Below are 21,353 nucleotides of genomic sequence, written 5' to 3' on the forward strand. Positions count from 1 at the left end.
ATGAACCCAGATCTTCCTAAAGAACTTGTTGAAGATCCTATTATTGAAGAAGGTCCTGAGTTTGGTACAACTCCAGAAATCCCAACCTTTGATTCATTCTCATATTCCAATATCCATACCCAAGGTTTCTCCTTTGATAACATTCCCCCATCAAAATGGCTGGATAAGCTTTATGAAATTCATGCTTGGTGCACTGCTGCTATGCACTCTCCCAATACTACACTAAGTATTGTTATTACTAAGTGTACAACAAAATTTCTTGGCCGTCTTCGTCAATGGTACTTAGTTCTTGGTGAGTACCGACAGCTGCTGCTTAAACAATTGCCAACCCTAGATCAATTCATCTCAGTCCTGCATACTGAGTTTCTTGGAGACCATAACAACACAAAAGAGTTTGTTCGAGAAGAATATCTCGGCATAAAGTGTTGTTCATTCAAAAGAAAAGACTTGGAGATTCATTATGATCGTATGTCTCAGAGATTTTATCTTCTCAACGACATGGATGATGTCAACCTCAAGCAAGCTTTTCTCAATTCCCTTCTTGAACCATTGGGAAATGAGACAACAAGGTTACTTCAAACAAAAGAATTGATGCTGAATACAACATCTCTTGGCGGTATTTACCAGCACTCTTTGATTGCCTTGGAAAAACTGTGCAATCACCAGAAATTTCTCAGAACTCTTGAAGAACAGGGAAAACTTCTTGGCAAAGCATTTGACCGACCAAACCTCTCTATAAAATGCAAAGACAAGAAGTGCACTTGCCGTCCTTCATACCGGAAGTCCACACGCTTTCAGAAATGGAAGTTCCAATCTCTTGGCAAGTTTCAAAAGTTTTCAAGAAGAAAAAGTTCAGAGGGCAGCGAAAGTCTGATCGGTGCTACATATGCAGAAAGAAAGGGCACTATGCAAAACAGTGTCCAAATAAAGCAGCAAGGGACAAAATGGTGAATTCTTTGGCTCTCATTGATGATGATCTTGAAGATGCCGATGTTGAATCACTATTTTCCATTGATGATGAAGCAACAACTGAAGCAGTCCTAGCATTTACCCTTGATGATTCAAATGATTCATCAGAATCAGATGATTCTTCCGATGATTCTGACTCATTCCCCTATGAAATCCAAACATTTGAGTTCTCAAATATCATGATAGCTCAACCCCTAGCCAAGGTTAAAATCTTGCTTGGAAAATATGAGAAACCCATACCAGTCATCGCTTTCTTTGATACTGGTGCAGCAGCCTCCATTCTCAACCCAGCAATCATCCCTAGGTCCTATTGGCAATCGTGTTTTAGGCCCTTTACAGCAACCAATGGAGAAACTTTTGTCATCACTCTGATCAGTAAGCCTATTACCATCCAACTTTTTCTAGGATACACCATAAAACACCAAGTCTATGGTTCTGATCTCCCAGGAAAAGATTTATTGTTAGGCTTTTATATTCTCCAAAATCTCAGCAAAGTCTCCTGGCTCAAAAAAGGTTTGAAATACAAAAACTACCTGTTACCCTGGACCCCCCAACCAAATCTCTTTTCCATCAAAAACTTCTCCTCCATCAAAGAAGCCATAATCCAAACTTCCTATGCTGAATCTCGTTCCCAATTCCTCACCAAATGCTCCAACCCACTTTGAAAAAATCCAGATTTCTTCATTTCTCTTCCCTTTAAGAAAAATGAAGACATCAACCCCACCAAAGCTACCCATCATGGAATGAACCCAGAACACAACCAGCTTGCTTTTCAGGAGCTCACTACAAGAAAAATGAAAATTGGTGACGAAAAAGTGGCGACGAAATTTAATTTCGTCACTGAATGAGTATATTTGGCGACGAAAAAATAAATTCGTCACTGTTTTGACAACTTCCGTGACAAAATAATTTCATCATCAATTATACATGTTTAACGACGAAAAAAATATTTTTGTCACCAAAGGTTCTCATTTGGCGACGAAATACATTTTTTGTCACTGAAAGCTTAATAAAGGTGACAAAATTATTTTTCGTCGCCAAAGATAATCATTTGGTGACAAAATATATATTTCGTCACCAAATGAGACCAATTTAGTAACGAAATATTTTTTTCGTCACCAAATGCTTAACTTTAGTGACGAAAAATATATTTCGTCGGCAAATGGGTACATTTCGTGACGAAATTTATGAATTGCGCTTTGTCACTAAATGTATTTCGGACATAACTCTTTACTAAAAATTCTGATTGAAATAATTCAAATTGGGTTTGAACAATAACTCAATTGCCTACAACTTTCATGTTTATCAAAATTGCTAATTTTAATGTTTAAAGGTTCAACATTACATTCGAAATATATTTTCATGTTAAACATATATGTTATATATTAGATATTTCAAATATTTATTGAAAAGTGTGTGTAGTGCAGTTGGTCAGAGATTGCGCGAAAAACTTAAGTGACTTGGGTTCGAAACCCAGTAGGAGTAAGAAAGAAGGATTTTTTTTCCATATGAAAACGTCTTTTGCAACGAAAAATTTCGTCACCGATTTCTTATATTAGTGACGAAATTTTTTGTCACTGTTGAGACCCAAAATTTGTCACCAAAAAAAATAATTGATGACAAAAAATTTCGTCGTCAAAAAGCACAATAAGTGATGAAAAAATTTTCGTCACAAATTATTCACTTTTTGGTGACGAAATATTTCGTCACCAAAAGGCAATATAGATGACGAAAAGTAGATTTCGTCACCAGGTAGGAATCCTCGACAACCTTTAGTCGACAAATTAGTTTTCGTCACCTATATTATTTGTGACGAAAAACATGCAATTTGTGACGATTTTCAGTCGTCACCCAATCCAAATTTTCTTGTAGTGGCTCCAGCATCTCCAGTCAGAAGGTTTGATTGAGCCCACAACCTCTCAGTGGGCATGTGAAGTATTTTATGTGAACAAAAGGACAGAGCAGATAAAAGGAAAACTTTGTCTGGTTATCAATTACCAGCCTCTTAATCATTTTCTGCAGGATAACAAATTCCCTCTTCCTCGGAGAAGTGTTCTTTTTGCAAACTTGCCTAAAGCTCAAATTTTCTCAAAGTTTGACCTAAAAGCAGGTTTCTGGCGGCTGGGCATCCATCCATATGATCGTCCCAAAACTGGTTTTTGCATTCCAGACCACCATATCCAGTGGTCAGTCATGCCTTTTGGATTGAAAACAGCTCCATCTTTATTTCAAAAGGCCATGATTCGGATATTTGCTCACATTCTATCCTTAGCCCTCGTCTATATTGATGATATCCTACTCTTTTCCCCAGATATAGAGTCTTATGCTATTCTACAACAAATTTTCTATTACCTAGTCCAAACTCATGGTATCATGCTCTCAGAGAAAAAAATGTTTCTTGCTCGAAATTGATTTTTTAGGGATGCATATCTCTAAAGGTCAATATGCCCTCCAACCTCATATAGCCTTCCAACTTGACCATTTTCCAGATGGAGATCTTACAGTCAAACAAGTTCAACAATTCCTTGGAATTGTTAACTATATGGCTGATTTCATTCCCAACCTTGCCCAATACCGTACTCCTCTATCGGCTCTACTAAAGAAAACCCATCCTCCTTGGTCAGCCCTTTGTACCAAAGCTATCAAAGACCTCAAAGCCATAGCCAAAACTCTTCCTCCATTAGCCATACCTTCAGATGGGAAGAGAGTCCTTCAGACAAATGCCTCTGATCTATATTGGGGAGTAGTTCTTTTGGAAGAAAATCCAAAACAAAAGGGCAAAATTTGTGGATACAAAAGTGGTGCATTCTCTCTAGCAGAGCTTCATTACCACTCAACTTACAAAGAAATTCTGGCAATTGAAAGGAGCATTGAGAAGTTTGAATTTCTTCTAATCGGTCATCATTTCTTGATTGAGACTGATATGATGAGTTTTCCCAGCATGCTCAAGTTCAAACAGAAACACCTTCCAAAGGCACAGTTGCTCAGATGGGCAAATTGGTTTTCCAATTGGAGTTTTGATGTTGTTCACATAAAAGAAAAAACAAATGTCCTCCCTGATTTTCTATCAAGGCTCAAAAAAGAAATCAACCAATTTTCAAAAACAAAACCACATTCCTTTGTTCCAGGTTGTTTCCCAATGATTTCCTGTTTCCACCCAGTTAATCTTCCTGTCCACCTTCAGTGTCAAATTTTAGAGTTAACCCTTCTTTCTAGGTGTGTTCAAATGTGTCAAAACCTCAACATCTCTATATTTTCAAGTATGTTCTTGATGAAGGTCCCATAAAAGGTTTACCTTTCCATCCTGTCTATCCCTTTCTCACCCAGTTTGAAGTGTCTTACCACAATGTCTTATTTCAAAAAAGAAGCCTATCTCCTCTTATGGTATTTAGTCAATGTGTATCTTATAAGTGTCTGTTTTAATAAATCAGCAGTATTAGTGTATCTGGCTCATGCGGCGTTCAATCAGGTCCATCCTCCAGAAGATTTATTTTTGAAATTTCTCTTGCTCTTCGAAAGCATATCTTTTTGGCAACAGAAGATCAGACAAATCCCCAATAGTGCAGGCGGAGATCTCCAATTTGCTTTTTGGACAAATCGCAACAACATGGGTCATCCCAATCCAGATGGTTCTATTACATGGAGAAAGGAGTATCACACCATATTCCTCTCTGCATATTCAGAATCTCAAGGCATCCAGAGCGACAGTGGAAATTATCTGGTCATGACTCAAAAACTGTGTTCACTCAATGGATTGACACCTGCAGAAGTTCCCTCATCTCTCCTCCATTATGAATCTGCAAATTGGAAATGCAATGATACTTATCCGGAAGAATGGCACCAAAATATTCGCTATCTTTTGGAACAATATTACTTGACCGATAGAACTGAAGACTATTCTGGAAGCAGTGGTTCAGATAATTCAGAATAACATCCCTGTGTTCAGGCCAGCTGTCTCTTTTGTGTGGTGCCCCCTTTCCATTTCTAGGAGATGGTAATATTATTGATGTGTACTGTTATTGTATAATTATTGGTGTTGTATCATATTATTAGTGTTTACTGTTAAAGTAGTACGTGTAGATAACTCATATGTGTATGACTAGTAATAGTAATGGTTCAATATGTATAGGCTAGGCTAAAAGTCTATGTTAAAATAGTACAAGGCAATTATGTGTAGTATTCTGTGACATAATCGGTAATGTAAGCAAGGGACCCTTTTATGCCTATAAAAAGGGGTCACCTCTCCGATGTAAAAACCCAAGTCAGAAAGTCCAAGTTAGTGTGTGTTTTATAATATTTCCCCTTGATCAATTCATCTCAGTCCTACATACTGAGTTTCTTGGAGACCATAACAACACAAAAGACTTTGTTCGAGAAGAATATCTCGACATGAAGTGTTGTTCATTCAAAAGAAAAGACTTGGAGATTCGTTATGATCGTATGTCTCAGAGATTTTATCTTCTCAACGGCATGGATGATGTCAACCTCAAGCAAGCTTTTCTCAATTCCCTTCCTGAACCATTGGGAAATGAGACAACAAGGTTACTTCAAACAAAAGGATTGACGCTAAATTCAACATCTCTTGGCGGTATTTACCAGCACTCTTTGATTGCCTTGGAAAAACTGTGCAATCACCAATAATTTCTCAGAACTCTTGAAGAACAGGGAAAACTTCTTGGCAAAGCATGTGACCGACTAGACCTCTCTATAAAATGCAAAGACAAGAGGTGCACAATTAGCAGACACAAAGTGGGTACAAACACAAAGTAGGTTAGGATCGTGAGAGAGAGCAATAGAGAAAACAATAGGGGAAATATTATAAAACACACACTAACTTGGATTTTCTGACTTGGGTTTTTACACCGGAGAGGGGACCCCTTTTTATAGGCATAAAAGGGTCCCTTGCTTACATCATCGATTATGTCACAGAATACTACACATAATTGCCTTGTACTATGTTAACATAGACTTTTAGCCTAGCCTATACATACTGAACCATTACTATTACTAGTCATACACATATGACTTATCTACACGTACTACTTTAACAGTAAACACTAATAATATGATATACACAACACCAATAATTATACAATAACAGTACACATTAATAATATTACCTTCTCCTGGAAATGGAAAGGGGGCACCACACAAAAGAGACAGGTGGCCTGAACATAGGGATGTTATTCTGGATTATCTGAACCACTACTTCCAGAATAGTCTTCAGTACTGTCGGTCAAGTAATATTGTTCCAAAAATAGCGAATATTTTGGCACCATTCTTCCGGATAAGTATCATTGAATTTCCAATTTGCAGATTCATAATGGAGGAGAGATGAGGAAACTTCTGCATGTGTCAATCCATTGAGTGAACACAGTGTTTGAGTCATGACCAGGTAATTTCCACTGTCGCTCTGGATGCTCTAAGACTCTGGATATGCAGAGAGGAATATGGTGTGATACTCCTTTCTCCATGTAATAGAACCATCTGGATTGGGATGACTCCTGTTGTTGCGACTTGTCCAAAAAGCAAATTGGAGATCTCCGCCTGCACTGTTGGGGATTTGTCTGATCTTCTGTTGCCAAAAAGATATGCTTCCGAAGAGCAAGAGAAATTTCAAAAAGAAATCTTTTGTATGATGGACCTGATTGAACGCCGTATGAGCCAGATACACTAATACTGCTGATTTATTAAAACAGACACTTATAGTATACACATCGACTAAATACCATAAGAGGAGATAGGCTTCTTTTTTGAAATAAGACATATTGGGGTAAGACACTTCAAACTGGGTGAGAAAGGGATAGACAGGATGGAAAGGTAAACCTTTTATGGTACCTTCATCAAGACCACACTTGAAAATACAGAGATGTTGAAGGTTTTGACACATTTGGACACACCTGGAAAAAATGGTTAACTCTAAAATTTGACACTGAAGGTGGACAGGAAGATTAACTGGGTGGAAATAGGAAATCATTGGGAACAACCCGGAACAAAGGAATGTGGTTTTGTTTTTGAAAATTCGTTGATTTCTTTTTTGAGCCTTGATAGAAAATCAGGGAGGACATTTGTTTTTCCTTTTATGTGAACAGCATCAAAACTCCAATTGGAAAACCAATTGGCCATCTGAGCAACTGTGCCTTTGGAAGGTGTTTCTATTTGAACTTAAGCATGCTAGGAAAACTCATCATATCAGTCTCAATCAAGAAATGATGATCGATTAGATGAAATTCAAACTTCTCAATGCTCCTTTTAATTGCCAGAATTTCTTTGTAAGTTGAGTGGTAATGAAGCTCTGCTAGAGAGAATGCACCACTTTTGTATCCACAAATTTTGCGCTTTTGTTCTGGATTTTCTTCCAAAAGAACTGCTCCCCAATATAGATCAGAGGCATCTGTCTGAAGGACTCTCTTCCCATCTGAAGGTATGGTTAATGGTGGAAAAGTTTTGGCTATGGCTTTGAGGTCTTTGATTGCTTTGGTACAAAGGGCTGACCAAGGAGGAGAGGTTTTCTTTAGTAGAGCTGAGAGAGGAGTACGGTAATGGGCAAGGTTGGGAATGAAATCAGCCATATAGTTAACAATTCCGAGGAACTGTTGAACTTGTTTGACTATAAGATCTTCATCTGGAAAATGGTCAAGTTGGGAGGCTATATGAGGTTGGAGGGCATATTGACCTTTAGAGATATGCATCCCTAAAAAATCAATTTCGGGTTGAGCAAGAAATATTTTTTTCTCTAAGAGCATGATACCATGGGTTTGGACTAGGGAATGGAAAATTTGTAGTAGAACAGCATGAGACTCTATATCTGGGGAAAAGAGTAGGATATCATCAATATAGACGAGGGCGGGCTGAGGATAGAATGGGAGCAAATATCCGAATCATGGCCTTTTGAAATAAAAATGGAGCTGTTTTCAATCCAAAAGGCATGACTGACCACTGGAAATGGTGGTCTGGAATGCCAAAACCAGTTTTGGGACAATCATCTGGGTGGATGCCCAATTGCCAGAAACTTGCTTTTAGGTCAAACTTAGAGAAAATTTGAGCTTTAGGCAAGTTTACAAAAAGAACACTTCTCCGAGGAAGAGGGAATTTGTTATCCTGCAGAAAATGATTAAGAGGCTTGGAATTGATAACCAGGCAACATTTTCCTCTTATCTGCTCTGTCCTTTTGTTCACATAAAATGTTTCACATGCCCACTGAGAGGTTGTGGGCTTAATCAAACCTTCTGACTGGAGTTGCTGGAGCTCCTGAAGAGCAAGCTGGTTGTGTTCTGGGTTCATTCCATGATGGGTAGCTTTGGTGGGGTTGATGTCTTCATTTTTCTTAAAGGGAAGAGAAATGAAGAAATCTGGATTTTTCCAAAGTGGGTTGGAGCATTTGGTGAGGAATTGGGAACGAGATTCAGCACATGAAGTTTGGATTATGGCTTCTTTGATGGAGGAGAAGTTTTCGATGGAAAAGAGATTTGGTTGGGTGGTCTAGGGTAACAGGTAGTTTTTGTATTTCAAACCTTTTTTGAGCAAGGAGACTTTGCTGAGATTTTGGAGAATATCAAAGCCTAACAGTAAATCTTTCCCTGGGAGATCAGAACCATAGACTTGGTGTTTTATGGTGTATCCTGGAAAAAGTTGGATGGTAATAGGCTTACTGATCAGAGTGATGACAAAAGTTTCTCCATTGGCTGCTGTAAAGGGCCTAAAACACGATTGCCAATAGGACCTAGGGATGATTGTTGGGTGAGAATGGAGGCTGCTGCACCAGTATCAAAGAAAGCGATGACTAGTATGGGTTTCTCATATTTTCCAAGCAAGATTTTAACCTTGGCTAGAGGTTGAGCTATCATGATATTTGAGAACTCAAATGTTTGGATTTCATAGGGGAATGAGTCAGAATCATCGGAAGAATCATCTGATTCTGATGAATTATTTGAATCATCAAAGGTAAATGCTACGACTGCTTCAGTTGTTGCTTCATCATCAATGAAAAATAGTGATTCAACATCGCCATCTTCAAGATCATCATCAATGAGAGCCAAAGAATTCACTATTTTGTCCCTTACTGCTTTATTTGGACACTATTTTGCATAGTGCCATTTCTTTCTGCATATGTAGCACCGATCAGACTTTCGCTGCCCTCTGAACTTTTTCTTCTTGAAAAATTTCCATTTTTTCCGGCGTGAGAACTTGCCAGATTTTGAAAACTTTTGAAACTTGCCAGGAGATTGGAACTTCCATTTCTGAAAGTGTTTGGACTTCCGGTATGAAGGACGGCAAGTGCACTTCTTGTCTTTGCATTTTATAGAGAGGTCGGGTCGGTCACATACTTTGCCAAGAAGTTTTCCCTTTTCTTCAAGAGTTCTGAGAAATTTCTGGTGATTGCACAGTTTTTTCAAGGCAATCAAAGAGTGCTGGTAAATACCGCCAAGAGATGTTGCATTCAGCGTCAATCCTTTTGTTTAAAGTAACATTGTTGTCTCATTTTCCAATGGTTTAGGAAGGGAATTGAGAAAAGCTTGCTTGAGGTTGACATCAATATCCATGCTGTTGAGAAGATAAAATCTTTGAGACATACAATCATAATGAATCTCCCAGTCTTTTCTTTTGAATGAACAACACTTCATGCCGAGATATTCTTCTCGAACAAACTCTTTTGTGTTGTTATGGTCTCCAAGAAACTCAGTAAGCAGGACTAAGATGAATTGATCAAGGGTTGGCAATTGTTTAAGCTGCAGCTGTCGGTACTCACCAAGAGCTAAGTACCATTGACAAAGACGGCCAAGAAATTTTGTTGTACACTTAGTAATAACAATACTTAGTGTAGCATTGGGAGAGAGCATAGCAGTAGTGCACCAAGCATGAGTTTCATAAAACTTATCCAGCCATTTTGATGGGGGAATGTTATCAAACGACAAACCTTGGGTATGGATATTGGAATGTGAGAAGGAATCAAAGGTTGAGATTTCTGGTGGTGTATCAAACTCAGGACCTTCTTCAATAATAGGATCTTCAACATGTTCTTTAGGAAGATCTGGGTTCATCATGAAAACATGAGGAATTGGAATAGAGTAAGTAGATTCAGAATCTGAATCAAACTCAATGGTTGGTTCTGGTGAGGGGGTTTCTGGTATAGTGGCTAAGGTATGTAGGAGAGTGGAAATTGGATTTTTGGAAGGGTTAGAAGTTGACTGAACCATTAACTGAGGTGACTTTGAATTTGGATCAGATGGTTTAGACGGAGTGGAGGTAGTTAGAGTAGAGGTAGAGGTAGAGGTAGAAGTAGTTGGTGGAGACGGAACTGTTGGAGGTTGAATAGGCTTTATCTGGGGCGTTGGGAAAGGAAGTTTTGGTGGGGATGGTCACAGAATACTACACATAATTGACTTGGCTTACGTACATTATGGGAAGGTATGGTTCGGTTTTTGTATGGTGTGGTCCATAGGGGTGTTTTGGTACGGTATTGTACCGTATGGGTGATTTGGTACATTTTGGTAAGGTATGCTACCCTTTTGGTATGTTATGGCACATATGGGTGTTTTGGTATGGTATTGTACCATATGGGTGCTTCAGTGCAGTATGGTAGCATATGGATATTTTGGTACAATACTGTACCATATGAGTGCTTTGATACATTTTTGTATGGTATGGTACTGTTTTGGTAAGGTATGGTACCATATGGGTGTTTTGGTACGGAATAGTACTGTATGGGTGCTGTGGTACGTTATTGTAAGCTATGGAGCCGGTTTTGTATGATATTATACCATATGGGTGCTTTGGTAGAATATGGTACCGTTTTGGTTTGATATGGTACCGTATGGGTGTTTTGGTACGTTTTGGAAAAGTATGGTACCGTTTTGGTATGGTATGGTACCATATTGGTGGTTTGGTATGGTATTGTACCATATGGATGCCTTGGTATAGTATTGTACTGTTTTGGTATGGAATTGTACCGTATGGGTAGTTTGGTAAGTTTTGGGAAGGTATGGCACCGTTTTGGTATAGTATGGTACCGTATGAGAGTTTTTATAAGGTATTGTACCGTATGGGTACTTTTGTACGTTTTGGTAAGGTATGGTACCATTTTGTTATGGTACCGTACCATATGGGTGTTTTGGTACAATATTGTACCGTATTGGTATTTTGATACGGTATGGTACCATTTTAGTATGGTATGGTACCGTATAGGTGCTTTTGTTTGTTTTGGGAATGTATAGTACCGTTTTGGTATCGTATGCTACCATATGGGTGTTTTGGTACAGTATTTTATTGTATGGGTGCTTTGGTACGTTATGGGAATGTATGGTACGATTTTTGTACGGTATGGTACCATAGGGGTGTTTTGGTACAGTATTGTAGCGTATGGGTGCTTTGGTACATTTTGATAAGGTATGGTACCCTTTTGGTATGTTATAGCACATATGGGTGTTTTCATATGGTATTGTACCGTATGGGTGCTTCGGTGCGGTATGGTACCATACGGGTATTTCGGTACAATATTGTATCGTATGCGTGGTTTGGTACATTTTGGTATGGTATGAAACCGTGTTGGAAAGGTATGGTACCATATGGGTGTTTTGGTGCGGTATTGTACTGTATTGGTGCTTTGGTACGTTTTTGTAAGCTATGGTAACATTTTTGTACGTTATCATACCGTATGGGTGCTTTAGTACTATATGGTACCTTTTTGGTATGGTATGGTACCATATAGGTGTTTTCGTACGTTTTGGGAAGGTATGGTACCGTTTTGGTATGGTATGTAACCATATTGGTGTTTTTGTATGGTATTGTACGTTATGGGTGCCTTGGTATAGTATGGTACCGTTTTGGTATAGAATGGTACCGTATGGGTGCTTTGGTACAATTTGGGAAGTTATGGTACCGCATGAAAGTTTTGGTACGGTATTGCACTGTATGGGTGCTTTAATATGGTGTGGTACTGTTTTGGTATGGTATGGAACTGAATGGGAGCTTTGGTGTGTTTTGAGTGCGGTATGGTACCTCTTTTTTTTTTGGGTATGGTATGGTCCCAGGTGGATGTTTTGTTATGGTATTGTTCCGTATGGGTGCTTTGGTACATTTTAGTAAGGTATGGTACCGTGTTGTTATGGTATTGTTTCATATGGTGTTTAGGTACGGAATTGTACCGTATTTATGCTTTGGTACGGTATGATACCGTTTTGTTATGGTATGGTACCGTATAGGTGCTGTGGTACATTTTTGGAAGGTATGAGACCATTTCGGTATTGTATGGTACCATATGGGTCTTTTGGTACGATATTGTACTGTATGGGTACTTTGGTATGTTTTGGTAAGGTATGGTACCGTTTGGGTATGGTATGGTACTATATAGGTTTCTTGGTATGGTATTATACCGTATGGGTGCTTTGATACGTTTTTTTGTAAGGCATGGTACCATTTTGGTATGGTACGGAACATATGGGTATTATGGTACAGTATTATACCGTATGGGTGCTTTGGTGAGGTATGGTATCTTTTTGTATTGTATGGTACCATATGGGTATTTTGGTACGGTATTTTACTGTATGGGTGCTTTGGAACATTTTTGTAAGGTAATGTACTGTTTTGGAATGGTATGGTTCCATATGGGTGTTTTGGCTTGCTATTGTACAATATGGGTGCTTTGGTATGGTATGGTACCGTTATGGTATGCTATGGTACCGTTTATGTATGGTATGTGTGGGCAGCATGCCCTTTGGAAATTTCCGAATTTCCAAACGCGAAAGCCCGGAATCGAGGGAGCGCTTAGTTGGACGACAAGCGCTCGCAAAATACAAAGTCGCCACTCGGGTTTTGAAGGTCCGACACCCAAGGAACCGTATTTCGAAGCACCTGCCACGCTATTTTGATTTGAAAAAGTTTAAGGAACCAGTCCGTCATAACCATATCTGGGTTCGGGAGCCAGGTTACGAGAGGGGAAGGGTTTTAAGGCACTCCTCTCGCCCATTCTGGAGATCGGTCTTTACTTAAGATTTTGTGAAAAAGTTCGCGATTCTTCTTTTATTAATCAATTTTTAGCCAATTAGGGCGGGGAACAATTAATTGGGGATTAAAAGCCATAACTCCTTGCAACATGTGATCAAAGATAATATGAATGCATGGCATGCTTGAAAGATAAACAAGATAAAACCCAACACTGTTACCGGGCATCAAAACAGTGCGTTGATATAAATGGGGCACAGGCAGCAGCCAACTTGCATGCATGGCTCTGCCAGCATGCAAGTCAACCGTCGCACGACCAACTCATACCATCGTGCGATAGTTATATCCCTCCAACAGGTTCAATTTTATCTCCTTTTGGGCTCTGGAAGGACCAGTGCACACCCAGGATTCAAACCAAGCAGCTTATATGTACTGAAAGTAAATAATTATTACAAACGAAATGGATAGAGAATAAATACAAACCCCTAAACAGTGGAGGCATTAAACAATGGTCATGGACCAAGCTGCCCATGCAAGGGCAACCACTGGAAACAGACGAACCATCGCGCGATGGAGTCACTTCATCGCGCGAGTGTCCTGACTGGACTTCAAGGAATTGCTTTGCATGCCTGGGCTCTGAGACATGTTCAAGAGCAACCCAGAGGCATTCCAAAGTAACTTACTAAACAAATTAAGCTAAGCTATGGATTTTTAACATGCAAAATAGTGGAATTAATTCTAATCATGCTTCAACATAACTTTTTATGCTATAACAAAACAGAAATTACCAAAACCTTATCCCTGCGAGGATTGTTGCGTGACAGCTAAAAGCATCGCGCGATTGAGTGAGTCCATCGCGCGCAGGAGGATTGGTGTACGATTCTTGTAACTCTGCTGACTTTAGAGCCATAACTGGTATTGATTACCAGCCTTGGCTCTGCTAGCCCCCCTCAGGGATCAAAACAGTAAACAGTAAAGGAATTATACCTTTGCTTGAGTGTTTCGGAAATGGATTGAACTAGGTGGTGTGGCTTGGAAGATGAGTGTATGGAAATGACTTTAGTAATGAAGTATGAGGAGTGTTTGAAAATGGTGTTGCCTTTCTTTCTTTCTTTTTTGTCACCCTTTGCAAGATGACCAAAGAGGGGTATTTATAGGACAAGAGAAGGTGTGAGGTGGGTGAAGGACTTGGCCTAGTGACCAGCCAACAAGGCTGGCCAGCCCTCCTTGGTGGAAGAAGTGGCCAACAAGGTGAGGGGAGTGGTTGTGAGGGTGGTGCAACCCATGCACCTGCAAACGCTGTTCAGTCGACGAAAATGGGGTTCCCAGGTCAGTAGCCCCTTGATCATCAAAAAATCCAGCTGGAAAAAGGTGAAAACGACAGGAGTTGACCATCGCGCGAGGGACTGGGTTTATCGCGCGATGGTTTTACCCACCCACGCGATGGTCAACAGTCAAGCTTTGATTTTGACAAACACCTGGCAAGTGAGGAGTCGCGCGAGGGACCCAATGGGTTGCGCGATGGTCAACCCCTATGGTCAGGGCTTTGACTTAGGGTTTTAGGGTTCAAGATGGATTTTGCTTACTCCAAGCTCAAGCCATTTCACTCTCAATACTATTTTTGGCTTGATTCATCATCGGGAAACAAAAATCGAAAAAGAAAGTAAATCAATTGGGAAACCAGATTGGGGTGTCTACAGTATGGTATTATATGGGTGTTTTTGTACGGTATCGTATCGTATGGGTGCTTTGGTACGTTTTTGTAAGATATGGTACCGTTTTTGTACGGTATTGTACCGTATGGGTGCCTTGGTACGGTATGATACCTTTTTCGTATGGTATGGTACCGTCTGGGTGTTTTGGTATGTTTTTGGAAGTATGGTACCGTTTTGGTATGGTATTGTATTGTATGGGCGCCTTGGTATAATATGGTACCATTTTGGTATGGAATGGAACCGTGTAGGTGCTTTGGTACGTTTTGGGATGGTATGGTACCGTTTTGGTTTGGTATGGTACCATATGGGTGTTTTGGTAGGGTATTGTACCGTATGAGTACTTGGTGCGGTATGGTACCACTTTGATATGGTATGATACCATATGGGTGTTTTGGTACAGTATTGTACCGTAGTGGTGCTTTTGTACATTTTTGTAAGGTATAGTACCATTTTTGTATGGTATGGTACCATGTGAGTCTTTTGGTACGGTGTTGTACTGTATGGGTACTTTGGTACGTTTTGGTGAGGTATGTTACCGTTTTGGTATGGTATGATACTATATGGGTTTTTTGGTACGGTATTGTACCGTATGGGTGCTTTGGTACGTTTTGGTAAGGTATGGTACCGTTTTGGTATGGTATGGTATATATGGGTATTTTGGTACGGTATTATACTATATGGGTGCTTTGGTGCAGTATGGTACCTTTTTTTTTGTTTTTTATGGTACCATATGGGTATTTGGGTACGGTATTGTATTGTATTGGTGCTTTGGAACGTTTTTGTAACACTACGCCAAATTAAGCTTTTTGCGGCATTTTTAAAATGCCAGTACAGATCAAATTAATGCGGGTAATATTATTGACGGCATTTGTTGACAAAAGTAAAAAATGCCGTCTAGCTAAGTGTCGGTAATACATAAACGACATTTGTACAAATGCCAGAAATAAATCTGGCATTTGCTACTAGTTTTTCCGGCATATGTACAGTGTCGGATAAAAAATTGCCGAATATACATTTATTAACGGCATTTGATTCAAATGCCGGAAAAGGTAATATTACAGGCATTTTATAAGTGCCGTATTTTTTTTATAACTTTTACCGGCATTTTCAAAATGCCATTTTTATATCTTGATATTTTCTTTTCATTGGTTTTACTGCCATTTGTAAAACGCCGCTAAAAGTTCTATTTTTTTTTTTTTTGCCAATTTTCATTTTTAATACATGATTTTTTCATTAACAAATTATCCTAACCTAGTACCATTTTTGATAACACATTTCTTGCTTACAAAATTGTAATTGTCCAAAACAATTTGAAGTTCCACTACCAAAACCAAAATGCAAGTTCCGTATATATGCAAATTGGACATCGTAAAGACTATTCTCAAAGCAACAAAAAATAACAATGCTAGGTATAGAATGCCAATGTGAAAATCAAACCCAAAGCGTCAAAATATAAGTTTCAATTGCATGTGTATCTCCAAAAACAAAAGATCATACTAACCAAAGCAGCAAAAATACCCAAAATATGCTTTTGGTTGCGAACTCCAAAACAAAAACAGTTTCCATTATCAAGAAGATTTCCCATCATTCCTATTGCATGTCTTCCATGTCCGTCTATGTCCTATCAACCTCTACAAGAAACAATTACACATTTATATAGAGGTGTGTGGGTATCTATACAATCAATAAGTGCAAGAAACAAAATGCAAGATGAAGGACACAAGCATCAAACATATCCTAGTTTAAAGATAAAGGGCATAGGGCATCAAACATATCCCTAGTTTAACTTATTTGTAGTAGTGCTCCTGATCAAAGCGCATAGGGCTTCTAGACACCGCACCTAGCAAACTGCGCCACACCCAACCAGAGGAAGGACAAAAGAAAAAAGGGAATGACATTATTCGCTAGCTTTTCTCTTATCTTTGTTGAGAAGCATGCCAAATTTTAAAAGGACAAGATATCAGTAAATCCAGATCTGGGAATGTCAAAATGATGATATAAAACTGAAGGTCAAAATCCTTAAAGCAAAATGCTAATATTGAAACTTAGCGTTCTAGGAACTCATTTGTTGCATTTAGATGCATCTGAACACCTTTATGAACAATGAACACTAGCTAGTATATAAACATTACAATTTACACGCATTGTTACACATGAAAATTACAACACACAAGCGCATCGCCTTGCATTGCAGCTGAGCAACAAGTTAAAACCTCATGCACTGGGATTATAAGCCAAAGCAGACCTAGCGGACCAGAAATAACCCAATAAGAATGAAACAGAATGAAATTCAATTCATATTCCATGGAGGTCACAATAGCTATGTTCTCCTATTAAAGATAACAAAGAGGGATAAAATGCCGGCAAATAGATGTCAAAGTCAAACTCTCTCAAGACGGAACATCAAGAATACACTTTCAAACCTCAGAAATGCTACACACATCCCCCAAGAGTACGCACACTGTATCCTGTTTCATAGCCGCACCTAATGGTTTTTTTTTTTTGGGTAATGCAGGGTGTCATGAGCCGAGCCGAGCCAGCTTGTGCGCACCTCGTATGCTTATGCGTGGGGTGAGGTGGTCCCAAGAGTTGTTGGCAAGGAAAATCAAACATGAGACGGTCTCAGTAAGACCTTCGGATGGTGAAAAAACCCTTACACCTAATGGTTTGTAACTAATATCACCAAAGATCGTAATAAAGACCCCAAACAATCTCGTAACTTTTCTGTTCACAAAATCTGAGTAAACGTATTAATTGGTTGATAACATAACAACATGAACACACATCAGAGTTTTTCTCACCTTATACGGAGGAACTAATTTAGGTAGGGTGGTTATGGGCCGCCGCCGATAAGGGGAACCCGAAGCTCCTATTGCCCAAGTTGTGTTTCCATTCCTTACTATGTTGGTATAAACATCTTGCATATCAGATAGTTCTACAGCTGAAGTAGCTCCTCCACAAATCTTTCCTCAATAAAGGCCATGCATTCTGATCAGCCAACACATTTTACGTCCTCCACAAATCTTTCCTCAATAAATTTCTAAACCTACTGTTTCTTTGCACTTAACAATTGATACAAGTTTGATTGAAAATAAAAACAACTAAGCACATATCAATTCACAACCCAGTAATCTTATAAGCCAAAAACAAAGGAATGCAACTCCAACTACCCATTGCACTACAACTGGACTTAAATCTGGACTAAAAACAGCACTAAATCCGCATTACCAAGCCTAACAATGACTGAGATTCAAACTGCAAGAACTGGACGCTTCCACTAAGATTCAACATGCAACAACTGGAAAAAAAAAATCAGCATTTCAAATGCTATAAAAGTGGTCAAGTACTGCTCAGTTCAATACCATGCACTTCAAGAAACTGCCCAAAAACTAGTCTAAAATTGCCAAAAAAAAACTGCTGTAAATTACAATTATTCGGATGTTTTACTCATGACCAACAAAATTCAACTCCAATTATCTACGTAGAACAAAAACCGATACGGACACAGACACAAAAAGGGACACATTGAATTCTAAAAAAAATGGAACACTTCCACCAACACCCAAACGCAGTCTATAATTTTCAAGTTCTAATCAACCTTGGGTTGCCCCAAGTCCAATTAATCTCTTTCCAAGCTTCCACAAGGAGCACAATCTAGCTAGTTTGTAAATTAATGGAACCTTTCAAATGCATAGTATTTTGTTGATCTACGCTTAATGATTTATCTTGGTGTGTCCACTTCTTATCTATTTTTAGCAAGCAGAAATAGATGCCGCTAACTTTCAGCAATTTTCAGTAAGCAGGTTCAAGATAGCAGATTGTTCAGGTTGTTGCCATTACTTCTATCCTAGTAGATCGTGGAGCATGTCATGGGGCATAAGAATGGTCTTGAACTGGGGTGGAATTCCTTCTATTACTCCTATTTACAAGCAAGCAGGTTCAAGATTGTGCAACTGGCCCAGTCAGCAAGCAGGCAGTGTTGTGGTGCTCATGTCACAATCTCTATTACTCCTATTATCAGGAAGTTATCTTATCACTCTAGGCAATTACGTTAAGACAATTTACAATCTGCTCGTCGTGGAGATGTGTGATTGATTCCATTAGGTACAGTTTCAATTAGTGGAGTGCGTCTTCCCGTGAACTGTGTGATTGATCCCCAACCCTCTTCTGAGAGTGGAGGTAATATTTAGTCGGGAAATCTGGTGAGGAATATTGGAGGGAGAAGGTGGACCCCTAAATTCCCTTGTAATGTGAATAAAGAAGAGTCGGAGGTGAGTATCCGAGGGGGTCTTCGGCTGGTTGGCACCTATAATGGCAAGGGTTTTCCTTCAGTTTTCTATCATTTCACAGAGTCATCTTGACTATAAACTTGGCAGTAGTAGGGGAGCTTGTGTCTTGCTGGTTCCTTGTTGTTATTTGTGATCAATCACTAGACTGCCATTGTTTGGCGAAGATAATGGGCAGATAAGCAAAGATAATGGCTACAGATAAGCAAAGATATACATTCACTAACTAACTAGTTTGATTAATCAACTAAAATTGATTGGGACTCCTTTGTTTCCAGATAATGGGTACAGGTAATGGCTATAGTTAATGGAAGGATTACATAGATAATGGCTACAGATAAGCAAAGATATACATTCATTAACTAACCATTTGATTAATCAACTAACATTGATTGGGACTCCCTTGTTTCTAGATAACATGACAGCACAAAAGAAGAGGCTTGCTTATGCTCGTACTCCTATATGTAGAGGTAACTCTCCTTCCTCTTTTCCTACGTCAATGGAAGTTGTAGGGCCTGATGGGTTTAAGAACCATCAGAAAAATTTGAGTACAAATGGCTCCCGCATGTGTTAGGTTGTGTCGCTAGCAGGTTTAGTTAGCAAGTTTCTTTGGTATTCTTGCTATTCGGTTCTTGTTATGTCTAATGCATACCTACTTAAACATGTATTTGAGCAACCAATTTATAGGCTTCTTTAGAGACCACAAGGCATACTTATTTGGGTTCAAGCTATATATTTTGGCAACAACACAGATCAATCAATATGAGAGGCAGTTGTATTTTCAATCAATAAAATGGCCAACTCTATTCTCATTGCCTCAAAAAGTACCATGAAACCACAATTTACCTGTCCATTGTGCTCCATTAGTGACGGTGTGTGATCTCCATCTCCATTTCCAGCTCCATTTGGTGATGGAGGATGTTCTGCACTTTTCATATAAGCTACCACGGTTGCATATTGGTTCTTCAATTGAGTGATTTCATCATTTACGTCTCTTAGCACCTCTTGTTGCAACTCTGCACCCAACTCAACACACAACTCCGCACGTAACTGATCCTTGACACGCTGCTTCTGAGATCGAGTATATCTAGTCCCAAACCCTTGACTCGGACAAGGACCCAGGCCATAGGTATGCACACGTCCATTCCTATCTGGTTTTAGTACGTTAGTGAATAACTCCTCCCGTAAAGCAGGTGACTCTAAAGACTCAGGAATCTGAGAGGCTCCCTCATTAAGACGACACTGAAATAAATGAAACCTATCTATAGTAAGTAAAAGAACAAAAGTAAAGATTTTATTATCTAAATAGACATAGAAGAAGCATACCATTAAAATGAATCTAAATAAATACAAAAATGAATGAAGTAAATATACATACTATGGCCAAAGCTGATGCTTCATCAACTGGTTGTCCATCTTTCTTTGTATGAGTCTTAATGAATACCTGTATACGATCGGGCTCTACTACTACTCCATCCTTAATCTGTGTCAACTTTATTAGCGTACAAAAAAACTAAGTGTTCGGTAACACATTTGATATATATATGCATTGAATTAAATTTAGTTCTGCACGTTGGTTAGTTAGTTAATTACCTCATCCCTTACAAGACAATGGCCTTTCCTCCCACTTGTGTGTCCCATTTTCTGTTTGTGCTTGCTTTTACTGTTGGTTTTACTACATCTCTTTAACAAATAAAATCCAATATTACTTATCCATGTATATGTGTTCATATTCATTAGAAAGAAGAAGAACCAACATGCATCACCTTGGCTGTTTTAGTACCCCAAAATTGCACAAGAACTCTCCATTGATCAGGATCGACCCTATTCAGACAATTCGCCAAACGGTCTTCATCATTATCATATAAGTTATAAGTAGTTCTTTTAAGCTCATCTTTCCAATCCTTCCATTTCTTTCTAATAAACATCAGACAATTATGCTTATAATCATCTGGTGTGGTTGTATTTTCCGGCATATAAGTATATCAAAAACTAAACATTGACAATATAGCAGCAACAACATTAGCTCAACTGATTCAGTCTAAGAAGATAGATTCAAAAACAATAGCAGCATCAATATTAGCCCATAATTTGAATTTTTCCCTATAATAAATACCTTAACCTCTGCCCATATGCGTTCCTTGTATAAATATAGCTCCGGAGCCATCCAATCAGTAAAAGTTAAGGGTGCCAAAGTTGTGTTTCTTACTAAGATGCCAAGTTGACTTTGTAAGGGACCTGCCGTGTTACCTATTGGTTGATTGTCTTTATTCAATTTAACTTCTAACTTCCCTCTTGTACCCCACCCAACATACGGACGAGCAAAGCCTCTCCCCCTAGGTCTTTGTTGTTGCAAGTTGGGATCTAGTAAAGAATAACATGAAATAATGAACATAAACAAGTAAATGCAAGTAACTGCATAATTTAATTTCCTTGGCAAATA

The 21,353-nt window shown here is 38.9% G+C and overlaps 2 protein-coding genes across 2 annotated transcripts; one reads left to right on the forward strand and one right to left on the reverse strand.

The window, feature by feature from the left end:
- LOC131306777 (uncharacterized) lies at positions 1–9,581 on the forward strand. The gene is made up of 5 exons (XM_058333203.1): positions 1–124; positions 1,024–1,172; positions 4,508–4,690; positions 8,851–9,023; positions 9,467–9,581. The coding sequence occupies exons 1-5, from the start codon at positions 1–3 to the stop codon at positions 9,579–9,581; spliced, it is 744 nt and encodes a 247-aa protein (XP_058189186.1).
- Positions 9,582–15,914: 6,333 nt separating this feature from the next.
- Positions 15,915–20,875, reverse strand: LOC131308162 (uncharacterized). Its single transcript, XM_058334977.1, has 5 exons — positions 20,677–20,875; positions 20,504–20,593; positions 20,289–20,402; positions 19,757–20,152; positions 15,915–16,253 (listed from the first exon to the last, which is right to left on the reverse strand). Exons 1-5 carry the CDS (start codon positions 20,836–20,838, stop codon positions 16,239–16,241), a joined length of 777 nt encoding a protein of 258 aa, XP_058190960.1. The 5' UTR covers positions 20,839–20,875; the 3' UTR covers positions 15,915–16,238.
- Between the last annotated feature and the right edge of the window lie 478 nt (positions 20,876–21,353).

The sequence above is a fragment of the Rhododendron vialii genome, chromosome 11a, assembly GCF_030253575.1.
Source record: "Rhododendron vialii isolate Sample 1 chromosome 11a, ASM3025357v1".
NCBI lineage: Eukaryota > Viridiplantae > Streptophyta > Magnoliopsida > Ericales > Ericaceae > Rhododendron > Rhododendron vialii.